At 42.5% G+C, this 12,590-nt stretch overlaps 1 protein-coding gene across 2 annotated transcripts in view; it reads right to left on the reverse strand.

Moving 5' to 3' along the window:
* NOTCH2 (notch receptor 2) overlaps positions 1 to 12,590 on the reverse strand; it is a 179,681-nt gene that overhangs the window by 83,121 nt on the left and 83,970 nt on the right. For both annotated transcript variants that reach the window (XM_027090961.1, XM_027090963.1), the window contains exons 3-4: positions 11,460 to 11,719; positions 7,666 to 8,001 (exon numbers count right to left, since the gene is read on the reverse strand). In XM_027090961.1, coding sequence (XP_026946762.1) covers positions 7,666 to 8,001; positions 11,460 to 11,719 — 596 coding nt within the window. The remainder of the gene's footprint in view (positions 1 to 7,665; positions 8,002 to 11,459; positions 11,720 to 12,590) is intronic.

Raw genomic sequence — 12,590 nt, forward strand, 5'->3', positions numbered from 1 at the left:
GATAAAAAATCTAAATAGACATTTCTCCAAAGAAGATATATAAATGGCCAATAAGCACATGAAACGATGCTCAACGCCAGCCATGAAGGAAATGCAAACCACAACCATGATAAGCTATCACTTCACACCCACTAGGATGGCTATAATTAAAAAGACAGATAACAACAAGTGTTGGCAAGGATATGGAGAAATTGGGAATCCTCATACACTGCTGGTTGTAATGTAAGATAGTGCAGCCACTATGGGATATAGTGTGGCAGTCACGAAGAGATTAGAGTTACCATATCACCCAGCAATTCCTCTCATAAGTATATACCCCAAAAAATGAAAACGTATGTCCACTCAAAAACTTGTACAAGAATGTTCACAGCAGCATTATTCAAAATAGCCAAAAAAAGTGGAAGCAGCCCAAATGTCAATTCCCTGGTGAGTGGATAAATATTGATACAAAGTGGTAAATCCATACAATGGAATATGATTCAGCCACAAAAAGGAATGAAGTACTGATACCTCCTGCAACACAGATGAATTTTGAAAACATTAAGTGAAAGAAGCCAATCACGAATGACCACATACTGTGTGTTCCCATTTATATGAAATGTCCAGAATAGGCAGCTCTATAAGAAAGTAGATTAGGAGTTGCCTAGTGCTGGGAGGGAGTTAGGGGGAGGTTAGGGAATGACTGCTAATGAATACTACGCTTCTTCTGAAGTGATAAAAATGAGCTAAGATTTATTGTGGTGATGGTTACATATATCTGTAAATATACGAAAAACCACTGAATTGTACACTTTAAAAGAGAAAATTACATGGTATGCAAATTATATCTCAATAAAGCTGTTATATTAGAAGGAAAAGCACTTAAAACAATGCCTGATGCACAGGAAGTGTTTTACACATATTAGCTAATACTATTGGCTTGGCCAAAAAGTTTGCTTGGGTTTTGCCATAAGATGTTACAGAAAAACCCAAACGAACTTTCTGGCCAACCCAATATTATATATCAATGGGATCAAAGCAACCCTGAGAGATTATCTACTCTGATCCTTCTAAGTTACAGATGAAGAAGGTAAAGGCCACGTGGCTGACCTAGGCAAGTTTAAATGCCTAGTAGTCAGTACTCAACCAGAAATTTTTTTTTTTTTTTTTTTCTATTTGTGGGTCTCACTGCTGTGGCCTCTCCCGTTGGGGAGCACAGGCTCCGGACGTGCAGGCTCAGCGGCCACGGCTCACAGGCCCAGCCGCTCCGCGGCATGTGGGATCCTCCCAGACCGGGGCACGAACCCGTGTCCCCTGCAACGGCAGGCGGACTCTCAACCACTGCGCCACCAGGAAAGCTCTCAACCAGAAATTTTATTCAATTTCAATCAGTATGATCTCTGGGACCCCAGAGTTCCCTTTCATTAATCTGAAAAACTGATCTTGGGTCAAAAGTTCCCATGTCTGAGAAAACCCTAACCAAATCAGTTCTCCTCCAAAGTTAAGACAGGATTTATGCTTTAAAAATAGAGTTACAGAGGGCTTCCCTGGTGGCGCAGTGGTTGAGAGTCCGCCTGCCGATGCAGGGGACACGGGTTCGTGCCCCAGTCCGGGAAGATCCCACATGCCGCGGAGCGGCTGGGCCCGTGAGCCATGGCGACTGAGCCTGCGCGTCCGGAGCCTGTGCCCCGCAACGGGAGAGGCCACAGCAGTGAGAGGCCCGCGTACTGCAAAAAAAAAAAAAAACAGAGCTACAGTACTCTTTGTGGAAAGAGCTAGCAAATTCTTATAAGAAAGTCTACCTAAGGGCGAGGGGAGTAGGGAGGGAGGGTAAGGCTTAAATGAATAAGTTATAGTGGAATCACTTCTTAAAAATGTTTTAAGGGAAAGGGAAACAGACAAGTCTCCAGACCTGTGGGTGGGATGGGTGTAAAAGACTTACAGAAAGGCTCACATGACTGTACTAAAAGGAGTCCACTGCTTAAAGCCAACTCACATCCTTAAAAGGCCAAAAAGAAAGAAATTAAACTCAGAAGGAACATTTTAAGACTGTGCTGTTATAAAACCATGGGCCACGTAACTGATAAATGATGACAGTGAGGGTGGGGAGCAGAAAAGTGTCTTTCGAACTTGTCATCCCACACAGAGAACAGCATCTCTCAAGAGAGCATCCACATCTTTCCATTTTCAGCCCCCGGGAGGTGTGAGGGTGGAAAGGCTTGGTACAGAGGCACAAAGAAGACAACAGAAAGGGGAAGCTGAGATGACACAACCAGGATTCTCCCAGGCCAGGCTGAAGGTCCTCAGGAAGAGCTTCTGTGCACAGGGATGAAAGAGTGAGGAAAACCCAGGGATGCCTGGAACTGGACAAAGGCACAAAAGTAAACAGCTACGTGCTACCTTCTCCCCCGCCTCTGGGAAGAAACCTGTCACAAGAGCAAGCGGGCCCCACCTCTGCCCCACTGGTTTCCTCGGCACACTGCATCCGTCCTCTGAATGGGCCCCAATGAGCTCACCGTCCCCATGACTGGCCCCTGGATGCCTGCCCCACCACCCACCCAGGTGGCTGCTCCTACCTGCCTCCCTCTGTAGCTCCCAAATCATCTCCACTTCCCTTTCTAACTTTACCTCCAAAGAAGTCAGAGAAATGAATAAAGGGGTTCAAAAGAAATAAATTCAGAGCATTTTTTAAAATTATAGAATATAGGAATTCTCTTCTCTATCACATTCAATTCATTCATTTGTCAAATATTCATTACGTCTCAATTTTGTTCCAGGCAGTAAGCTGGATACTGGGGAATTTAAATGAGGGTGTCTACTGGCAAGGATGAACAGTCGGTTTGATAAGTGCTGTGCTAGATGTATACAGGTTGCGAAAGACCTCAGGTCTCTAGTCCCCGCGGGGTAGGGAATATGGAAGGCATTTCAGTGAAGGAGGTGCCTTTGACACATCATAAGGAATAAGTTCTATATAAAAAGGCAGGGTGGGTGGGGGAGGTAAGTGACAGAAGGCTGAGGAGGTAGCACGGGCAAAACTGCCAAGCATGACAGAACAGGAAAAACTTCCAGGAACATCAAGTACAACTAGATGCAGGGCCCAGGTTAGAGGAGCTAAAATAATGCGCCCTGCAAAATGGTACGACAACTTCTGCGTCTGCTCCAGTGAAACCTGCCAGAATATGATTAGTATAATACCCAAGAGAACATCACATGCCCGTGCATATGAGAATGCAAGAGGGAACTCTAACAGTTTTTAAGCTCAGCAACTACAGAGCAGACACAAAAGCCACAAAATGTGGTTAAGCTTTATTTTAATGATATAGGGATATAACATATCATCAGCCTGTAGTGTACAGAGGTGACTTACAAAGGATAAACCTTCCTTGTTTGGACAGGATGGATCAGACAGTTTTTTATGAAGTTTAAAAATCATAAAGGAATAAGGAGGTACAGGAGAGAAAGAAAAAGGGAAAGTCCATCAGGGACTGCCCTATCCAACTGTGGACTCACAGGTACAGCCAGGAGATACAAACAACCCACTGCTTTCTGATGACCTGTGCTACTTCTTAAAATATCACAAACATAAAACCAGTTTAACTCATTCTCCCCCCCACTGACCCCCAAAAATTGGGAATCAGTGATTCAAGAATTTATTTTCTATTTTGTTCTTTTGTTAAAATTACTCTGGTTGAGTGCTCCTCCTTGGGGCTTCTGCTAAAAACTTTACCTAATGGTAGTTCATAAGGATCTGGATTATTAACAGTTGCTGCTCCGAGAAGATGAAATACAGTTCCTTGGTTTGACTCTATCAGTTCCCTCTTGAATATATTCCTTTTTTTCTTCCCTCTATGGAGAAACACTTCTTTCTTTATTACACAGGATGAGTCATTCTTGCAGTTTTAATTCCCTCCCCATCAGTCTTAAAATAATTCTAAAATCAACTCAGTAACTACAGTGCCCTTTGCAGGAAAAGAACTATATTTTAACCATTCAAAAATAATCACTAACTTATGTGGGGTTCACTGACTTTCAGAGTTGAAAAGAACTCCAATTCTTTTTACGCAGTACTAGTATAAACAAGTACAGAAGGAGAAGCTAGACTAAGTCTAGGGTGCATGTTACCAGGAAGAAAATGAAAAGACCAAAGTTATGTTCTCAATACTACCATATTATACTAAACTCAATCTGTCAATCGATAGGTATGTGCCTATTATATACCTGGCATGGTTTCTAGGTGCTTGGGACGTATCACTAAATAAAAACAAAGATCCTAGCTTTCACTCTGGAGAGGCGAAGAGGCAGCAGGATTTAGAAAAGACAGACAATAAACAATAGACATAATGAGGTAAATTATATAGCACAAATTATACAGTAAGATGAGGACAAGTGTTACAAAAAAAGAAAAGAAAAGAAAAGAAAAAAAGTAGACTAGGGTCAGTAATGAAGGGGGAAGGGAATGGTTACAACCTGGAATAGGGTGATCAGGGTAGGCCTCAGTTAAAACTGCAAAGACTTGAAATGTGGTGGGAAGCAGCCATCTGAGAATTGCAGAACCTGGACAAAAGCTACTTTGCCTCTTGCTGACTTGGTTTCCCCACCTTTAGAAATGAAATAATGATTCTCTTCAAATAATGGTGTTGTGGGCTTCCCTGGTGGCGCAGTGGTTGAGAGTCCGCCTGCCAATGTGGGGGACACGGGTTCGTGCCCCGGTCCGGGAGGATCCCACATGCCGCGGAGCAGCTGGGCCCGTGAGCCATGGCTGCTGAGCCTGCGTATCCGGAGCCTGTGCTCCGCAACGGGAGAGGCCACAACAGTGAGAGGCCCACATACAGCAAAAAATAATAATAATAATAATGCACGAACCCGTGTCCCCCGCATCGGCAGGCGGACTCTCAACCACTGCGCCACCAGGGAAGCCCTAGAGAGTAATTATTATTTTAAGTAACATTTTAGTCTCTTGGACAGTGTGGAGGGCAATGGGGGAGGGGCAAGGACAATGGTACTGCATCATGAAAAGGACTCTGTAAAAGAAAATCATCTCCAGGCATTATTTCCCCATGTGGAAATAAAGTTAATATTTTGCAAACTCCACCTGGTACATAAAAATAATGAGCATAAAATCTTATACAATGTATAAATATATATATTTATTCACAGTGTTATTGCATTATCTATTGTTTTGAATTCTTTTTTAATTTCCTTCTATACATGGTCCAAGCTGACGTCATCTGTTTTAGATCATGCAACCCTGAAAGGCAAGAACTAGCCTACTTAATTGTTTTTAAATATCTGCATGATATGTATGTATGTAACAAATACTGACTGAACATAATTAGAAGTATCTCCTTTTTCTTTTAACATGAACCTACATTTTTTTAACCCAAACACCTCTAAGCATTTAACAAAAAGTCTTACACATTTCAAAGCACCTTCAGGGGAAGACAAGTAGTACAGTGTCATGGAACAAGGTGTACAAAGCACAGGCTTTGGAAATAACCTGCTTGGATTTCAGGACTCAGCCTAACCACATGTCAGCTGTGCAACTTTGAGTAAATCACTTAACATCTCCAAACTTGAGTTGCTTCACCTGGGAAACCAGAAAAACAATACCTAACCCCAAGGTTTTTGTGTAATGGAGCTAATGGAAGCAGAAGTACCTGGCACAGTGCCTGACTCATAAAAGGCATTAAATACATGTTAGTAACCTCTTTGCCAAATCTTCTGCCCCCAACGCTGCACCCCCCATCCTGATCCCAAACACACACATACATGCACACACTTCGTCAGTGTGTAAAAAAATGTCTTGCTTTAAACTATAAGGAGAGTGTAAGAGACAGCCAGGATCTCCTTACTCCATCCCACTAGCCCTGGCAACCTCTCAGCTGTGGAATCCTTGGTTATTTCCTTTCTCAAGGAGGAGATACTATTCTGGTTTGACAGATCCTTTCCTGGACACACTCTCAGAATTCCCTAAGGTTGTTATCGTGGCTAATGGATAACAATGCAGAGGCTATGGGAGTGAATAATCACTTTCTCCCTGCTAAAAACTTCCTTTATTGACTTCTCTAACTTCCCGTTAGTACTCTGCTGCCAAATCAACCTCTTGTTCTAGGCAACTATTAAAAGTAATTTTCTTGAAACTAAAAAACACATTTAGTCTTCAACAATAAATTGCACTAACCTCAATTACTAGCCACTTAGGCTATGAGAATATTAGACTATTAGAAAATTTGCAAAATTAAATTGTTTACATTTCTATTTCCTTCTTTTAACCCTTAAAATGCAAACAAAAACAGGAGTGAAGAAAGATATCTTTTAGTTATTCCTTCTACAAGATAATGTGGATGACAGTAATGTTAGGTAAATAAATATTTAGTGTCTAAAATGACAGCATTATCTATTCTTCATTGAAAGAGAAACTGAAAGCAATGCAATTAAATAGCTTGTTCTTGCGGCTCAGAGTTAAATGGTATCCTTTGCTATTATGTGGCAGTCTTGTATTGCTGTATCTCAAGCACACAGCACCGTGCCTAGACCATAGCTGGCGGCCAGTAAATTTTAACTGAATGAAATGAATAAATTACCATTTGCTTTTATCCCGAGGACCAACATATGACCTTTAATCCCCAAAAGATAAAACAAACGATGCCATTATATGTGAACCACATCCACAACACCAGAATCTAAGATTCCTACTCCAAAAGAGTGGCTAAAACAACTTCTTTTTGAGGCAATTCTGCTTACTTAGCACATTATTCCCCCCTACAGTTTTCCTTCTTTTGTTTTTGCACTAAGGTTATTTGTATAAAAAGCAGAATCTTTGTTGCCTAGTAATTCATCTGCTCCAGCTGCTTGTGTTCTGTTCCCAATCAAAATTCTCGGTTTTCAGCCTCCTCATCATTTTTATAAGGAGTTCCGTGAATCCGCCAGCCTGGCTCCTTTTTCCGTCCTACAGAACACTGGGCCCCAAGCTCCCATACACTGCTCCTCTTTTTGCTTCTACCTTGGGGTTATGTATGGCTGTGCCACACATAATCTATCAGCGCTCATCAAAAAGTGTCCACCGATTAGCAGAGCACCGCTGCCACCCCAGTTCCCAAATTCTCCAACTTCAAGTCTGGGCAGGGCTACCCCAAAGTCAGAGAGACTACATGGAGAGGGTTCTAAAGATCAGAAGCTCAGTGAAAGTCACAGAAGGGTAGGTGGGTACAATTAGGCAGCTATAGTAAAATAATCCATTATTCTATCAGAGGTAGAAACATATAGGAAAGTTGATCATCTATTATTATTGTCAATTCAGTTTAAAGCATTTTATTAATCATACATACACATTTTTCAATGTGTAATTCTCATTGTGTTCCTTTCCATTCCATAGACTTGTCTATCGTTTTCCCAGAGCTCTGTGTCCCTTATTTCTCACTGTTCCTCCAAAAAGGACAATAAACAATTTCCAAGCCACTCATCATCATAAACCCTGACATGTTAAATTACCCCCTGCTCAGTTTACGGACCACATGGGCCCATAAAACTCCTCGCTCACCAGCAAACCACCCCACACAAAATTCTCACTTCCCCTTTTCCCTCCTGGGAGGGATACTTCTTAAAGGAACAATTGAACCACACCCACCCCCTTCCTTCCTGCTGGAGGTGCATCCCCCAACCCAGGACACTAGGGGGACTCCTTACCTGGAAGGCAGCTGCACTCAAAGGCGAAGTCACCAGTCTGCCGGCAGGTGCCTCCGTTGACACAGGGGGAGGGTGCACAGGGCACGTAGGGACTGTCACAGTGCTGGCCTGTGAAGCCCTGGGGGCACTGGCACTGATAGGAACCCGGGAGGTTGAGGCAGGTGCCACCGTGCTGGCATTGTCCTGGAACATCACACTCATTGACATCACTTGCACACTTCTGCCCTGTGAAGCCTGCGAGGCATGTGCAGGAGAACTGGTTGGCCACAGTGGTACAGGTACTTCCATTTGCACAGGGCTGAGACAGACAGTTATCAGTCCATTGGCACAATTTACCTAGAGGAAAGATAACAGAACTCAGTACTGCCCACAGAAATGAGGGTCAGCCCCATCCCACCACCCCACATCTCCCACCCAAAGGGTGACCTAAGGGAGCCACTGCATGGAGAATCCCTAAGCTCTTTGAATTTTACAGGAAGCCCATATCAGAGCTTCCTCAAGTTCACCTGACAGGGGCACTCTCCAGGGCCCTCAGCTGACACACAAACACTCAGTGGGTCACATGGGAGGGGGAGGGACTGTAGGTTAGTCGCAGGAAGCCTACATCAGTCCCTGCAGCACAGGATCCAGAAGGGTCTGGATCCACCTACTGTCTCACACCTCCTTGTCTTTGCATAAGCTGCTCCTCTGTTTGGAAGGTCATCTTCCTTTGTGGTTACCTAATGGGCTTCAACTTATCTTGACAGCTCTACTCATAAGTCACCACTGCTGTAAAGTCATCCTTAATGCTCCCCTCAGCTCCCCAAATCCCCACACCCTCTCCCTCACACACACACACCCCTGCACATGCAAACATATACCCCAAGTTTGCTGTTTCCTTTTATATCACCTGTCACACTGGCAGGGGTCAGATCCCTGCAGTAGGCTCTCAAATCATGTCTTTTGAATGAATAAAATGTATCGATATTTTCCAAAATAAATTATGACTAAATAGACCTCTTAGATGATAGAAACAAGTCAATATGACTTCTATTTCCCTTAAACACAACACACATGCACACGTATTCTGGGAAACATTTTGTTGATTGTGGTCTTGACAAAAATATTGCTGGGTGTGTTTGAAGGAGATACAGACTCTCTGGCTTCTTATATATGGAAATAACTAGAAGCTGTCATGAGAATAAAGGTCTAGAAAGGTAAATCTTGTGGACTCTCTCAGGTAGGAAAGTACTAGAAAGAAGCAGGAAGAAGGTACTGAATCTCAAGGCATTACTCAAAGGAATCAAAGCAGATTCTTTGAGGTAGAAAGAGAGAGAAAAAAAATACTCCCATGCTACTAGTAAATTTGGTATTCACGTAGTTTTTTGTTTTCATTAGTGTAAGCTTTTTTCAAAACTAAAGATATGAGAACCCCCTGAATTTGTTAGTACTCCAATTGGTTGTCTAGATAAACACCCAAATCTTTGACCCCAGAGAAAAGCAAATAACAGTCATGACAGCTTCTCTAAAAGGGAGAGAGAGGTGACATTTGAGCACACAGAAGTGCTCTCTGCCTATCAAGAATATCAAATCAGAGGGAAAGGGTGCAATAAAAATCTGGGTACAGCATGTGTATCTCACAGTGCTAAGCCTAGAGAAAATGAAGGAACCTCAATCTTTCTTCCTATTTTTTCTTCTGAGAGGTACTTACCTACAATGGAGAACAGATAAAAATGGTTACTTTTGACAACTGTGTATATCAGAGTATTTGCCTACAACTGAAACAAGAAGGTCTCTGACCTTGGTTTCCCATATATGTTTTGTACAAGCACTAACTTCCTGCCTCTGTTTCTTTATCTATGAGTGAGGTGAGCTCATACGGTCTGACGAGGTGGTATAGTGAGCTATCCCAAAACCAAAAGGCTGAGCTTGACCTGTGGCAGTTCCTAAAGTGACAGACAAAAGTGGCAGATGTGTAAGGATGATCAGAACCCTGCAGACCACCAAGAAGAGTTTGTTTTAATGGCAAAGGAACACATTTTAATTTGAGGGTTATTTCAGAGTAACATTTTAGTTCTGAAGAAGGCACTACTGTCATTTCCACCAGTCAGGATTAAAATGTGTTACATAGATATGCCTTCCCTTTGCCTTGTGGAGCCAAACAACTCAAAACTGACAATCAGGAAAAAATTATTCTCTTAACCACCAAATCTCTTCAGTGACTCACAGTATCAATGCTGTCATAGTCATGATGGAGATAACGGATCATCCTATATATCTTCTACCCGTAACACCACCTTTTAATGAAAAACCAGTAGAACAAGTATTCCAAACTAAATGGTCCAGTCTAGTTTTCTGAATATGTCTTTCATTTTTTATTAGATTTACGGAATTGTTGATATAGTGGGGGACAAAATGATGGCTAGTTCTCCTTTTCTCGTCTACCTTCATAAACACGTGTGGTTCATTCTGAATAAGGCTCAGACCCAGCTTTGAAGAACCCACAATATAGTCAGATGAGAGACATGTAAAAATTAATTACAATAAAATGTGACACATAAACTAACAGAACATAGAGACTAACTGTGTAAAGGAATCATGAAAGGGTCACTAAGAGTTTACAATAACATTGGGCAATCCCCAACTGTAGAAAAGGGCGTTCCAGGCAAAGGGGTGTGCAAAAGCATGGAGGCAACAGGAAGCATGACATTTTCAGGAAATGATGAGAACGCTGGCGTCACTAGAGCTAGATGCGTGTGAGGAACTGAGGCTATAAGAAGATGTAAGGCCTAGACTGTAAGGGCTACGCGAGCCATGTAAAAGAGTTTGTACTCTGCAGACGATGAAAAGTCACTAGGGTGGTAAGCAGGTGAGTTTGTGAGAAGATCTGCATTCATGTTAAAGATCCACGGTAATGTGACAGGTGGACAAGAGGGGGAGAAAGTAAAGGCAAGGAAACCAGGTAAGAAGCAACTGCAGGAGTCCAGGTGAGAGATGACCTGGACCTCACCTACAGAGGTCTTTAGAGGTCACAGAGCAGAAGAGAAAATGGAGAGGAGTAGACAGGTGAGACGTATCTCAGAGATTAGACGGGGTGACTGAGTCTAAGTGGGGTACAGAGAAGTGAGAGAGAGTTTCTAGTTTGGAGTATTTGGAGTGTACATTGGTGCCACTATGATATCAACATGTTGAGTTTCTAAGGATAATATGCAACGGATAGTTAGAAATATGAGCCTGAATGTCAGGGTTGGGGTGGAGCTAAAAGGATGACCACGAGAGGCATCAGCAAGGGATGAAGATGACGAGAGTTGAAGCAACTGGAGATAGCGAGATTCCCTGGGGAAAGCTGTGCTATGACTCAAAACGGGGCTCAAAACAGAATTCCAAAGAACACAAAAATTAAATGCATGAGGACAAGGATAAGGCAATGTAGAAGCAAATGGAACAATCAGTTTAGAAAGCCCGAAAAGCCAATGCCCTGAATGTCTGGGGAGAGGAGATTTCAAGGAATAAGTTATCGGTAACACGAACAACTTTTCTTCTGGTGATAGGGAAGTAATTCTGATCCCCAATCCTGATATATATTCTTCAGGCAGTCAACTACTTCTGAGTACCTGACCCTTTTTCTTTCTCTTTCTCCCCGTTCAAAAGGAACTGAAGGATAGTTGATTGGAACATTCCAGTCCTTACCATAATGTTAAACATGTACCAGAGTTGGGGGGACCCTAAAGAACCAGATGACAGTTATCTAAAAGATGCTAAATAAAAGTACCTGCTGAGAATGGGAAAGTATGGCCGTGAGTCCCATTTGTTACCTGTAAAACCGACTTGGCAGGTGCACTCATAGGTATCCCGGCTAAGCACGTGGCACTTGCCTCCATTCAGGCAAGGGTGAGACCCAAAGCAGGGGTGAGTGGTTGAGTACTGGCAGTCCTCGCCTATGAAGCCCGGGGCACATCGGCATGTGGCTTTCCCCAACATAGCCTGGGCCACACACGTCCCACCATTCTGGCAGCGGTTCTTCTCACAGGGGTCTCGATGTTGACAATATTCTCCCAAGAATCCCTCTGGGCATCTGTATGGAAAAGAGAGGAGTCCATGAAAACTCCTGACTTCTTATAAGTCCCGAAACTTACAAGATAACGCAGTCCATTCAAGAAAACACGAGACTGTAAATGGAGAAACCCAAAGGTACAACGGTAAAACTGACTCACTTTGGGAGGAGAAGTGTTTAGAGTACTTAACTGCATACTCTCGTGTCTTTTTGAGTTTTGGCAGGTGACAGAATATCAGGTGGGTGAGCCAGCATGGTCTGCCATGGCCAGTCAACATGACCCTTATTCAGAGGCAAAATATAGCCATAGCTTTTTTCATGTAGATGCAGGTTGGTATGCTGTAACAGCACCTTTTTGTGCAGCATTGTTGATACTTGTCTTTAAATTCATTAACTTTCTCGTTTTGACTAAGTCAATTGATAGAATTAAGACATTCACATATAATGTATGGACTGAGCCTCTTATCCTCTCCAATTTAAAATATATAAAATCTCTCTCAAGCATTGAGAAATAATAAGTTCTACTTTTGTTGTTTCCACTGAGACATCAGTTGGCCTATACCTAGACTTCTGGGTTATGTTCAAGGGGTTGAGACTGTGATAAAGAAAAAGGAGGTACAGGAATGGGGAAGGATTCAAAGGGGCTTTTCAGAAACTTAAATCTGTTAAGATATTAGTAGCAGGCAGCTTTCCTAACCAAAAAAAAAAGCACAGAATATAATTAAAATAACATTTAAAATATCTAAGGTACCATACAAACACCAAAGTGAAGAAGGGAAAACAATTCAAGAATAACATTTTCCACACACTGTGTTGAGGAATCTTTTTATATGCCATCCATTGATTCCTAAGATACACAACCATCCCAAATTGTGTGTAATATTTACGACAG

The sequence above is a fragment of the Aethalodelphis obliquidens genome, unplaced genomic scaffold (assembly GCF_003676395.1).
Source record: "Aethalodelphis obliquidens isolate GAN/ISIS:26980383/991018 unplaced genomic scaffold, ASM367639v1 scaffold70, whole genome shotgun sequence".
NCBI classification, from domain to species: Eukaryota; Metazoa; Chordata; class Mammalia; order Artiodactyla; family Delphinidae; genus Aethalodelphis; species Aethalodelphis obliquidens.